The sequence below is a fragment of the Cuculus canorus genome, chromosome 3 (assembly GCF_017976375.1).
Source record: "Cuculus canorus isolate bCucCan1 chromosome 3, bCucCan1.pri, whole genome shotgun sequence".
Taxonomy (NCBI): Eukaryota; Metazoa; Chordata; class Aves; order Cuculiformes; family Cuculidae; genus Cuculus; species Cuculus canorus.
The window spans coordinates 65,418,825-65,431,378 of NC_071403.1; the positions used below are offsets into that span (position 1 = coordinate 65,418,825).

The 12,554-nt window shown below is 34.7% G+C and overlaps 1 protein-coding gene across 6 annotated transcripts in view; it reads left to right on the top strand.

The window, feature by feature from the left end:
• Positions 1-9,921, top strand: part of EXO1 (exonuclease 1) — a 31,448-nt gene extending 21,527 nt beyond the window's left edge. For all 6 annotated transcript variants that reach the window (XM_054063995.1, XM_054064000.1, XM_054063997.1 and 3 more), the window contains exons 7-14: positions 150-337; positions 1,203-1,299; positions 1,904-2,120; positions 3,069-3,318; positions 4,537-5,014; positions 5,492-5,593; positions 7,741-7,934; positions 9,121-9,921. In XM_054063995.1, coding sequence (XP_053919970.1) covers positions 150-337; positions 1,203-1,299; positions 1,904-2,120; positions 3,069-3,318; positions 4,537-5,014; positions 5,492-5,593; positions 7,741-7,934; positions 9,121-9,262 — 1,668 coding nt within the window. In that variant the 3' untranslated portion in view covers positions 9,263-9,921. The remainder of the gene's footprint in view (positions 1-149; positions 338-1,202; positions 1,300-1,903; positions 2,121-3,068; positions 3,319-4,536; positions 5,015-5,491; positions 5,594-7,740; positions 7,935-9,120) is intronic.
• The last annotated feature ends 2,633 nt before the right edge of the window (positions 9,922-12,554 follow it).

Consider the following 12,554-nt stretch of genomic DNA (forward strand, 5'->3'; position numbering starts at 1 on the left):
TTTTCCCTGTTTGACTTGAATCTACTTGTTGTAACAGTACTCACTTTCTACATTTAATTACAAGTAAAGATACTTAATAATTGAAATGTATGTAATGGTTTATGTAACCTGCTTAAATGAAACTGCTAAGCAATGGTTTTTTTTGACAGGTTATTAAGAAAATGGGGCAGTACTTGAAGATGAATATAACAGTATCAGAAGAATACCTAGAGGGTTTTATACGAGCCAATAATACATTTCTTTATCAGTTAGTTTTTGATCCTATCAACAGAAAATTAATTCCTCTGAATGCATATGAAGATGATGTTGATCCAGAAACACTAATTTATGCAGGACGGTATCCTTTGTATTGAAACAACAGAGTGGGAAAGTAAGGGTGAACGGATGTGTTGTCTTATACTTTTCATTGCATCCATGTTGTACTTACATTTTTCATTGCGTGTCTGCCATTGACTAACATCTAGCTTTTCTGTAATCTTAGAAAGTGCTTTGATTCCCTCCCCCTCTTTTCTCTTTTGCTCTGATTTTATTAAAAGTGCCGGGGGTAACTTAATGACCTGTCATTGACATATCTCTTCAGGCAGAAGTTATTGTTTTGGTTTTTTTTTTCTTTTTAGAATGTACCTCATTAAATATAGGTTATATGTGAACTGTTTGAGCCACTTTACAGCTGTCTTTAATTTCTCCATGTGTTAAGTGGGTTATAATCTCTGTGATTTTAATTTTTGCAATCCATGTTCAACTCATTCCCCAATCTAAGTATTTCCTGTTTTACCAGGAAATGTTTTATCTTCCTGTAGAACAAGTAGCATTTTGCCACATTTACGCAGTATAAGTTTCAGAAGGGAAAATTAGGAAAGTGAAGAAAGTGAGGGAACTGTTGAAATAGTTGCTGGCTTTGTGTGTTCTTCAAACCACCTAAACTCTGGCATTTCCAGATTAGGAAGGAAAGAGATGGTAACGTTCCTGCTGATGATTAAAGGTTTTCCTGTTGGATTTTGAGATTTTTCCGAGCACTGCAGATCTATTGCAATTGCTGTTGCACCAGACTGAGTCACGAATAGTAGTATTAATGCTTTCGATTAATCCTCTAGCAATACTTTTTAGCACAAACATGGGAAACAGCTTGTCTAAATTTTGTGCTACAGTTGTTGAAATGGAATGTAATATCCAGATGTTTTCCTTTACTGTGATGGGAACAGGCATTTTGGAGATAATACTGCTTTTCAAATTGCCATTGGCAACATTGATATTGATACAATGGAACAAATTGATAATTATAACCCTGACGCTGCACAGGTAATATCTTTGCTCTGAAGCTGTATATTAACATTTTGATTTGGGTGTGAACATCCATGGAAAAATGTGATTGAATGTTATCTGCAACTGACTTGGCAGTGAAAGCTATTCTGCTATTATGGAAACTATATGCTCCCATACATATTATTTCTCATTCTCTGTGCAGGTGAAATCTTACTTTTCATGGCATTTTACTTCAATGTTTGTTTTACTTTCAGACTTTTTTGATAAGTCCTTAATGCTATTGACAGAAGTAACTGATTTAAAAAAGAACACTCAGATTTGGATCTTTTACATATATATAACTCTGAGGAAAGTATTTTCCCAAATTAGGTTTTCTGAATAGAAATAAAATTTAAACTTAGAATTTTGTCTAAGAGGAACAGTTAGTCACTTGCACCATATTGGAATGAAGAAGTCATAACAGCACAAAAGAGAATTTTTATGGATAGCATGACAAGTGTGTGGATAAAAAAGTAAATGCTCGTGTAGTATATGTCACTCTTTTTGTGGTGCAAATGTCAAAATGTCCTTATATGCTAAATCCTAAGTAGAAGGCAAAATTATAAACCTATGTCTTGCTTTTTAAATTTTCTCTTTGTAGCCTGTGCAGCAGAGAAGTTCTGGTTGGAATGACAGACATGCTAATCATGTAAATAGCATTTGGAGCAGAGACTACAAGCTTGGCCTTAATACACAGACTGTTAATCATAAAATGCATTTACTAGATAAACCAACAACCAAAGGCATGGAGAAGATAATTAGTGTTAAAGGACTAAAACTTCCAGGCAAAGAGTTCTTGGCAAAAAGGCCAAGGAGTGGTATGTTTTTATTAAAATAAATATGTAAATAACAGTGAAGGCTGTGGGGAAAGAAGATTGTATCTTTGAGTTAACGGCATGAGGTTTTAGAGGCCTAACTTACTGTCTGTATTCTCTTTCTAACAAACTGCAAGACTAATGAGCCATAATATTAAGCCTGTGTAACAATTAAGGGTGACAGCAAACTTTCAGCAGCACTGAATTTAATTTTCTTTAGTTTGCTGTAAAACTTCAGTTTCAATTTGAAGTAGTTATGCTTAATATAATCTGTTCTATTTTTAGATTTTTTTGTTTGAATTTGTCTTAAAATAGCTTGTGAAGAAATTAAAATAGGCTACTTTTCCTAGAGTTGATATTTGGCCAGACAGAAAATTTAAAGCACGTTTTCTGTACCCCTCTAACACTGTGCTACTTGTATCCCCTCTATAGGTATTCTTTCCTCCAGCTTTCTCAGTTTCTGTAGTAAATCTGTGCTATCTTGTCTTCTATACTGCCTACATTGTACATGCTGAAATAAACTGCAGACTTGTAACAGAAGGGGCACTTCTTGGTTGCCATTGTGATTTGCCTGATAATTTAAGTATTTTCCTCTGCTTCCTTTGCTTTCTGATTATGCTACTAGGGTACCTTTTTTTGCTGATGTTTTCCTGGTTTACCAAAATTTGTAATTGATTTAGCAAGCTGCGTTTAAGTCAAATTTAGTTTTGTTTTCAAAGTGTTTAAAAACCAAAACCAAAAACCCAAACAAACCTCATGTTTCATTCAGCTGCTCTCCTTCACTCTGTCTATCTTTTCATGGAAAGTAGCGTTAAAGACTTATAAACTGTAACGTCAAGAATGTTCCTACCAGATCTTATTATTCTCTTTAAGCCTGTGAGTGTAAATACATGATGCTCAGTTCTCTCATGATTGCTTAATTCTAGAGCATGCTTCTACAATTGTCTTTAGATTTAGAAGTCGTCTCGGATGGAGATCTTATGAACCAATATTCATTTTCAAAAGCAAAAAAATTCAAGGAGAGTGATTATGATGGTCAAGCACAGAGTGTCTCAGCAATGCGAAGCCTTGATTCTTCAGGGAATTCTGTCACTCAAGAAAGCTCTAACTCCCTGCCCAGAGTTAGAAATAAATTTGCTTCCTTTCTACAAAGGAAAAACACAGAGAAAGATGCTGTAATTGTTCCAGGAACAAGAAGCAGGTATGCTTGCATCACATGATTTAATGAGTAGCAAAATACTATTCACTGTCCCAGCTGCTGGAATAACCTGAATAGTGAAAATGAGAAGAATGCTACCTCAGGCTTTTTTATGCAACTGTATTAATATACATGTATACGCCTGAGCTGTGGTGGGAGAAGCCTTTGCACTAGGCAAGCTATCTATGTGTGAGACAGTTGGATAAAATGTCCTTTTTTTGTGGTATGAATGAAGACTGTGAGACTTTCAATACAGTCTAGCCTCTGCGTTTCAAAATTAGGAATTGGTCATATTTCTTTTCCCAGTAAAGGTCATATGACATCTCAAAACAAAAAAGAAAAGCAAGCAGCAGCTTTGTGTCAAATTTGTAAGCAGTTAGTGAATTTATTGGCTTATGTCAACAGTTTTTTTTGTTTATTTCAGTGAAGACAAACCTGGTCATACTGTCTGACAAACACCTATGCCTGTCCTATCCCATTCAGCAGATGCACCTGATTTCTGTACTAGCACTTTGTGAAGAGTGACTTAGGGTTTGTCAGGTTTTTCCAATTGGCTGTGTCATGGTTTTTTTGATTGCATTTAGCCACAGCTACTTGAATTGGTTCTACAAAGCATTGTCACAATTATTTCTCTTATTGTATAACTTTTATCTTAAATAATTTGAATATTTTTGAGCAGTGTAATTTTACAGAAAAGCCTTAATACTGGCATTCTTTAGCTTTAATGCATGCTTTCCTGAACTGGAAGTTTTGTTATGTTGCATCAAAAACTAAGAGTTGACCATGGTAGGTTCTCCTCTAAAGCAATGCTCAATTTCTTAAAAAGCTCTGACTTGTTCTTATTTTTAGGAGCTGCTGCTATAGCGCTGAAAAGAACTTGATAAGAGGTGCTGAAGTGTTTCACTACTGTTTTAGCTTAATGATAATTAAAGAATATAGTCTTAAATTCTGTAGGATTTCTAGATATTTCCCTTTGTCAGATGAAGAACCTTATTAGCATTTCAGGCAACGAATGGCATATTTACCCATGCTTCCCCCTTCTTTTTTATACGTTCAGTTGTGCCTAACAGAGATAAGACTTTGCCTATTGTCAAAATAATTTGTCTGTAAGCACACAACAAAAATAAAATTAGATAGAGACAATTATCTGATTTTGGGGATGGCATGCTTGTTTGCAGTAACTTTCTTCTCCCTTGCCTTCACCTCTTCCTACTTCTTTAGGTTTTTCTGCAATGATGCAATTATGTGTGATGGTAGAGCAAAGAAGGATGACAATGATCTAACTCAAGATGCTGAGCGGGATTGCCAGGAACAGGAAATAAAACATGTAGGGGAAGGTGCTTCTCCTTTTTCAGAAACTGAAAAATCAACAAGGACTATCTGTACAGCTCCTGGAGAAACACAGAAAAATTGCTTCCGGTGGTTTAGCAGCCTCGTGAATAATTCAGGAAATCCTGGTCCATCTCATGTGTTTTCACAGCAGTTTCGCCAATGGAGAAGCAACTATGTATCCCAGGAAGATCAGATTAGTGGGGTACAAACAGAGAGTAGGGCAGTGTGTGACAAACTGGAAGAAGAATCCCTCCTCTTAACAGAACTGGAACAAACATCACAGTCTCAAAGGTGTTGTGAGCCATCAGAACACAGTTTGGAGTCTTCAGAAATATCACAAGTGTCTAACAACAGTTCAGATGCAGAAGTAAGAAAAATAGATATTGTTTCAGTATTTGCTTTCACTTTAAAAGAAATTAGGCAGCAGAGTCTTCTCTCGAAAATTATGCCCTGCAGGTTATGCAGCTTATGCTAACAAAACTTGTAAATGCTTAACGTAGGTGTGTAGAATGGATTGATTTACCAGCTTAGAGCAAGTCTGTTCTCTAGCTTTAGTTTTTCCTCCGTCTTTCTACTGCTATCACTGCAGTGGGTCATACAAAACCCTGGTAGGATAGGTTTTGTCTTCTGCTTTTGTTATTCCCTGAAGAAGCCTTTTCAGAAAGCATGTGTGTCACCATAGGGTTGCTTGCTGAAAATAAGCCCAGATTTCTGTATACATTCTTAGAATTGCTGAAAACATTATACCTTTTAAAGTATGTATGTATAGACATAAAAATATACATTAGAGGTGGAGGAGGAAAACAACCTATTTTAAAACTAAATGAATTTTCTCTCAATGCAGGAATCTGACTCTACTTCAAAACTGGCTGATGATCAATGTACTCTGTCTCCAGTATTTTCTGCTGTTAAAACCAAAAGAAAAAATACAATAATAAAGACCAAGGTAAGAATTCTTTTAACTTTACTATGAGCTCTATTAAACTCTGAAAATCACTTTTTGAGTTCTACTAGTTAATACTAGAACTCTTAATGTCAGAATCTTAAGCAATGCATACGTTGGCAAGAGAAAACTCTGTTCTTTTTTGTTTATATGAGAGGTGAGATACACTTTAACCAGGCCATCTATAATCGATACAATAGCTGCAACTTCTTTGGGGATCTTAAACATTTCAGTATAAGATAAGAAGCCAAGCTAAGGCAAAAAAAAAAAATTTCTTCATTTTCCTTCGGCACAATAAATACAGATGTTTTATCATGCAAATTGTAGTCTTGTTCATAATCCAGTTACAGCCACAGGATACAACCTAATTACATTGCTTATCTTGATAAATGTGCTAGTTTAGCAGTCTCCTTCCACTTTGACTGGAAAGAGTGCGTTCAAATTTAAAAATCTGGGAAGGTTTTAGTCAACATTTCTTGTTTAATTGTTAAAAGTCTTGTTAAACACAAATGAATCAGTATGGAAGGACAATCACTTTTCTTTCAGACCATTCATTTCGGTTATTTATCCTACTTGTTGGGCACCTGTAATTTGACTTTTATGTGGTTTCTTAGGTATTTAAGGATAAATCCACGTCCCTTGTCTTTGTGACATTTCCAAGAGTTTTCCCCCATTTGTCTAGTTCACAAAAGTACTAACACCTTAACAGCTAAAAGTGCTCTGACTCCTCAGGCATTGTCATTAGAATAGGCCAAAATATTCATAAGTCAAACACAGATGCTTTCATTATTTTGTGTATACCCCTAATGACTTCTTTATCATAGACAGGCTAAAAATCACATTCTTCTCTCTCCCTAACAAGTATGCTGTGTTTTTTGTATAATGGTGACATCTTGTGGTTCTTTATAGTAACTTCTAGAGTTTACCGTTTTATTCTGGAACACCTAATTATAAAAATTGATGCTTTTTCATTAGTTTGGTATTTTGCCCACTTCTCCTCAGCAAAACTGAGCAATGAAATGAAATCATCCTGGGATTCAGAATTTTATTTCATTTTAAAAAATGTATTTAATATGTTTTGCTCACCTTAAAAGTATATTGGTAGAATGAATATAGTAAATCAATATTGAGTAATACACAGTATGGAAGTATTGATGTATTATAAACATCATATGTAAACAGATGTTTAGTGTGTTTCTTCTGTGGTGAAAATAAACTCATTCATTTTGTTCATGAAGTTTGAGAAGGCAAAGATTATCAACAACATTGTATCAGTATTAGAAAGCTGATAGTCTGAGTAGCTGTCAGCCAGTTAGCCTAATAGTGATCTCAGACAAATTAATCTAAGAGATTATTGGTAGCGATGAGAACGTGAAATGTAAAATTGGCACTGTCTGACTTAATAATAGGAATTAGGTCATGTCAAAATGAGTTTCATGTGCTTGTAAGTATTAAAAAACAGATTCAGTGCTTAGAAACTGATAAGTGAATTGAAAATGAGGCACATACTTTTTTAATAATAAGGGTGGTGAATAGCTAGAATAAATAATAAAATGAAACCATGTATTTTTAAGTGTGTGAACTTAAGCCTGGTTACATTTGAGAGAGATATTCTGGCCAAGCACAGCTGTTTTCATTTCCAGGTAGAGAACCTGGATATGATGGTCTGGCTAGAGGCCAAATGATCCTTGGGTTAATCATATTGCTATTTCTTCTTTACTGAGATTTCATGAAAAATTGAATCATATTGTATCACAGTGATCCCTGAGAGAAATTTCTCTTAGAATCCTGAAGCTGACATTGAAGAGGTTTTTTTTTTCTGTTGTGCTCTCCTGTAAATGGATGAGAAAATAAATATTCAGTGGACTTTAAAAGCTGCATGCAAAAGAAAAGTATTTGTAACATCCTAGGATACAAAGACCTATGCAAACTAGTTTGCCAGTTCTTACAGCTAAATTACGTCTAACATGTTCAAGATGCCACTTTTTAGATTGTAGAAGATATTTAAATTACCTTGTTGTGGCAGTTCAAACTGCATTATACCAACACAATGTAAAGCACTTCATTTTTTATTATAAGCTTTGCAGCATACTATCTGTTGCTTACAGTGTCATTTTAACTATTTGTCCTGTAATGTTAAAATCTCACAGGTTCCTGGTTTACATAAACCCAGGTGTATAGGGTCGCATATTGTAACAAAGCTCAAACCATTGATACCAGCTAAAGTAAGTGGATTAAGTAGGAAACTGTCACCTGTGCAGAAGAGAAATCACTGTGATGATGAAAATAAGCTGGAAATGCAAGCCACCATTAGTGAACTCTGGAAGAACTTCCAGTTTAAGAGGTGAGTTGGTTTAACCCTTTACTTAGCACTGTGTATACTTCCCCCTCTCCCCTACCACAAAGAAACAATTTTCAAAACAAGACCCTACAGGTCTCCTCCACACAATGCAAAAAAAAAAAAAAAAAAAACAAAAAAAAAAAACGTAAAAGCTTTCAGTTTCCTAGGCTTGATAAAACCATGAAGTATGATTTAGGGTAAATATGCTCTTCTAATTACTTTTTTCTTTCTAACCAGGAAAAGCACTCAGATAAAAAAACCCCATTTATTGAAGTAGTTCATTTAATTTTAACATAACTAGAAATATTCTCTTTGCTCTGAGTAATAGATGTGAGACTGGTGAGCATGTGCTAAGTCAGATGGGTGTATTTTTGTAAGTTTAGGATTTACAATAGGCTATTAGGAATATACAACTGATTTTGGATTAAAAATATTATTTGTGGTATTAACATTCTTAGGAATCTTACTTTTTATTATCCTCTTGATGCATGTTAAGAATGCCAGTTTCCAAGAGGAAGTGCAGGGAGCATGTTTTGATTTATCAGAATACAGGCAGATAAGACAGAATGAGCCTAGATGGCACTCTGTTACTTTTCTCTGCTGGTAGCTGGAAGCCTTAACTTCCAACCTCCATGTTTTATCCACCTAGTTTTGATTGATTGGTAACTTCTGTGTATCTACTGGGGATATATATTTTTGTATATATTATTTACTATATATTACTCTATTTATTTCTATGTGAATAAAGGACTTGTTTACTAGTTTTAAGGGATATTTCTCTTAATTTATTTTGCAAAATGTTTTTCTCCCTAACAGGATTTACTTAGCTCTGAGTATTCTGTTAATTGGAGGGGGTTTTTTCAGATTTTTAAAATGTTTATAAATTAACCTTTGAATTGTACAGTCTGATGGCCAATAAGTCATATGGGACACTAATCTATTCTGTTCTAATGTCAAGACTCACAGAATAGATATGAGATTTAAAGCTATCGTTCTGTCAAAGGATAATTGGAAGTGTTGAAATAACTTTCAGTGAAGTTGTTCAGTTGCAGTCAAACTGAAATTAAAACTTTCCACCAACAATTTTTATTTTGGACTTATTCATAAATGAGTGGGGTAGTTAAAGGCCTCTGGTTAGAAACATAATCTCATAACATTCTTCCGGTTTGTTTTTTTTTCTTTTGTGCAGAGAGTACAAAAAACTTCCTTCTTGTAAAAAGCCAGATCCGTTGTCTCCAATCAAAGATAATATACAGCTCACTCCAGAAACAGAAGAAGAAATCTTTAATCATCTGGAACATAGTCATGTTCAAAGAGCTATATTCCAATGAACTGCATGCTGTGCACAACAGGATGTGTTTTTAATCATTGTCAAAATTTACCTTCTGGATATTTCATCAATATAGAAAAGATGCTTTGAAAACCAACTGTATATTTAGTCTGACCAGTGATTTGTCATCTTTGTTTATAATAGCATAAGTTGAAAAGTACAGTTCTATATTGATAGGAATAAAATATTTTTATTCCTGTGTTGCCTTATTCAGGCAGATACCTGTGTTGCCTTATTCAAAGTCCCATGCTAAACTCTTGTCCAAACCTTTTTCAGCTGCCCCTGGAGATATCACGTAGGCCATATAGGCCAATCAACAAGTTAGTTTTCTGTTTGATACAGTCGTGTTATCTGTGGGAATAACTTGTGGGCTGCATAAAGCAATATCACAAATATTTGATACCCAAATTCTCACACCGATAGAGTGATCTCTGAAGTAGTAAAGTGTGTTCCTCCATTTTACATGCTTTTTCCATGTTTGTAGTCTTATCAACAGACACTGAAGATGTCAGTCCTTGGAGCTAATGTTTACCAAGGAGTATTGTCCTCACAACAATGCAAGCTTCGGTCTTCAGCAGCTGATCAACTAAAGGGAAAAAAAACACAGAGACTAGGGTCCTTGCTTTGGATGACTGAATTATGAAACTTCATAATGGAATTTCAGATTTTTACCTTTTAAAGTCAAGATTTAAGTCAATGTAAAGATATGTCTTTTTCTTTTTTTTTTTTTAAAGAATAGTATCTCTTTCTGCAGCAGATAAAGATACAAAGGCATATCTTAACCTGTGAAATGTATCCTTTCCATTCCCAAGAAGAATGCTTTCCCTCCATGTTGGAAGTTTTGCAAAAAATTGAAGTTTGAAATTGACTTGTAAGAGGCGGGGGGGGGGGGAGGGGTCTTGAATGCAATATACTTTTTTTCTCTTGTAGAGAACTTGTGCCTGTGAAATTAAGGTGACTGTGTGCATTAAATTACAAAGAAGCTGCTTACAAGAGTAGGTTATGAGTACATTTGTGGGAGAAGTTCTCTTATTTCTACATGTGTGTCGAAGGTATGGGATATGAGGAATTGAAGCAAATAATGGTCTAGGACAGGCTTCCTCTCCCATGTGCATCACTAGAAAATTCTGACTCCTGAAAAATGGGGCTTTTAACATGGATCTTAAATGAGAATTTTTATCTCAGATATGATGTGACAAAAAGGCCAAGGTTAATATTCCCAGTCCTAGAACTATTGCCTGGAATGAATTTTTGTGTTACTACAAATACATTAGTAATGACAGAATTAATTGTTGAAGGGAAAACATAAAAATAACTTGTTTTCCTCATTCTTTGTTTATTAGTGTGGGAGTTGCAAGATTACTGTGTATAGTCCATCCTTACTTGTCTGCCTCTTCAGTCAGAGCCAATTGTTCCTGTTTTAGTGGGTCACCAGAAGAGATAAACTACTCGTGTGTGTTCTTTGTTCCAAGGACAGGTAATTTTAAGGGAGTAGAGGACATCTTCCATGCAAGCTACGTATGAAATACTGCCTCTTAATTCTGTCTGCAAATACTGCCTTACCTCTCCTTGTAGTTCATTTATTGGAAATACCATCACTTGTTTTACACCAGCTTCTTTGAAGGGGCAATCAGAAGAAATAAAGCAATTGTTGCACATACATCCATATTGACATTATTTTGTTACAAATGGGTTCCCTGTTTTTTTCCCCAAATGTATTCCTGTATGGACAGGAGAGTAAAAATATAATTGGCAATGCATAGGACATGTAATAACTTGCTGGAGTGCTATTTCAGTGGTAGGTATTAGAGAAATTATTAATGCAAAAAGTGCTTATTGATTGTATTATGTTGTATAATCTTAGAGCAGATTTCTTGAAGTTCTTCTGTATAGTTTCTGGTTTGTGCTTTGGAGGTCTTGCGTTCTGACTTCACCTTATAGGGGATTCTTCAGAGAAAGCAGAAAACAGAGTAGAGGCCTCTATCATGTTACATGTAAGTATGTAGTACATTTAAGCATATAGTAGCATGTAAGTTCTATAATTAAATGTGGAGTTCTTGGATTAGTGTTGATTTTATGAAAGCTAGGATAACATGTATGCAAATTAATTTGTGCAAGACTCTGTTCCTGAATTAAAATTAGATAGGGTAATATTCCATAGTAAAAAAATATTCAGCATCAAATTAGGAGAAACCCTTACAATTTATGATGGGTGTGGAGAAAATTAAACAAAACATGCCCCAATGAAAACAAAAATAAGACAGAAAGAAAAAACTTGGAGAGAAGAAGAGAGAGTTGGTTGTTTTAAAAAGCAGACATTTGAAAATTGTAGGATGTGAGGGTGGCTGGAAAACATGAGTAGGAAGAAACGAAAGCAGATGGCAACTTGGAGGCATATGTCTTTGTTTATTATTTTTATTTTTTTTAGTTTCTCTGACTAATATTCTCTAATTTTATCAGTAGGCTTTCCAAGTATTCTTACAAAATGGATGGCGCTGCTATATCCTGTTAAAAGGGTGAATCTGGCCTTGAAAGACTAAATTTACTGGTGGTGGTCTAATCAAACTTCACTTTTGAAATTGCTGACTAGCCATTCCTTCAGTAGAATGGTGTGAATATTCAGTATCCTAGAAAATTAATATGAAATTCTGTGATCATCCAAATCAAGAAATGGTTTTGAAACTGTAGGTAAATGACTTGTCCAAATTCAGCTAAGTCATTTTGTTTATATCTTTTTGTTCTAATTAACAGTGAGAGGAAAACAAAGAATTAGATTGCACTTGAAAATGCATGTGATGTGTTATTTTGTTTAACAGAGCTTTTAAATATAAGGCTAATAAGACTGCTTTCTAGAAACTTAAAAATCCAGATGATATACTTTAATTCCTGCAGTGCTTGCCGGTAACTGCTACAGCACTATGACTGTATTTTTTAAAGAAACAATTACCCTTCCTGTTCCCTGTATTTGAGAAGCCTTCTTGTTTAATCTTTATTTTAGAGAAGGATGGATGCAAAAGCTTTTTTTTTTTCCTTATGCTCTATAGTGAGAGAATTGCAAGTAGTAAACAAATTCCATCTTAACATTATTTCATAGTAAACTATAACAATGTTAACAAAGTTAACTTACTAGCCTAGAATTGACTAAGGCACCCTTCAAATGCTTACTCCAGATGTTTACTGCTTCTCTTCAAGCTGGATCAATTTGAACAGTTTTGTATACCTGCGTATTTGTCATTCATGTGTATACAAGTACATTGGATTTCCTGTTTTGCTGCTGTCACCTAAGTCGCCTT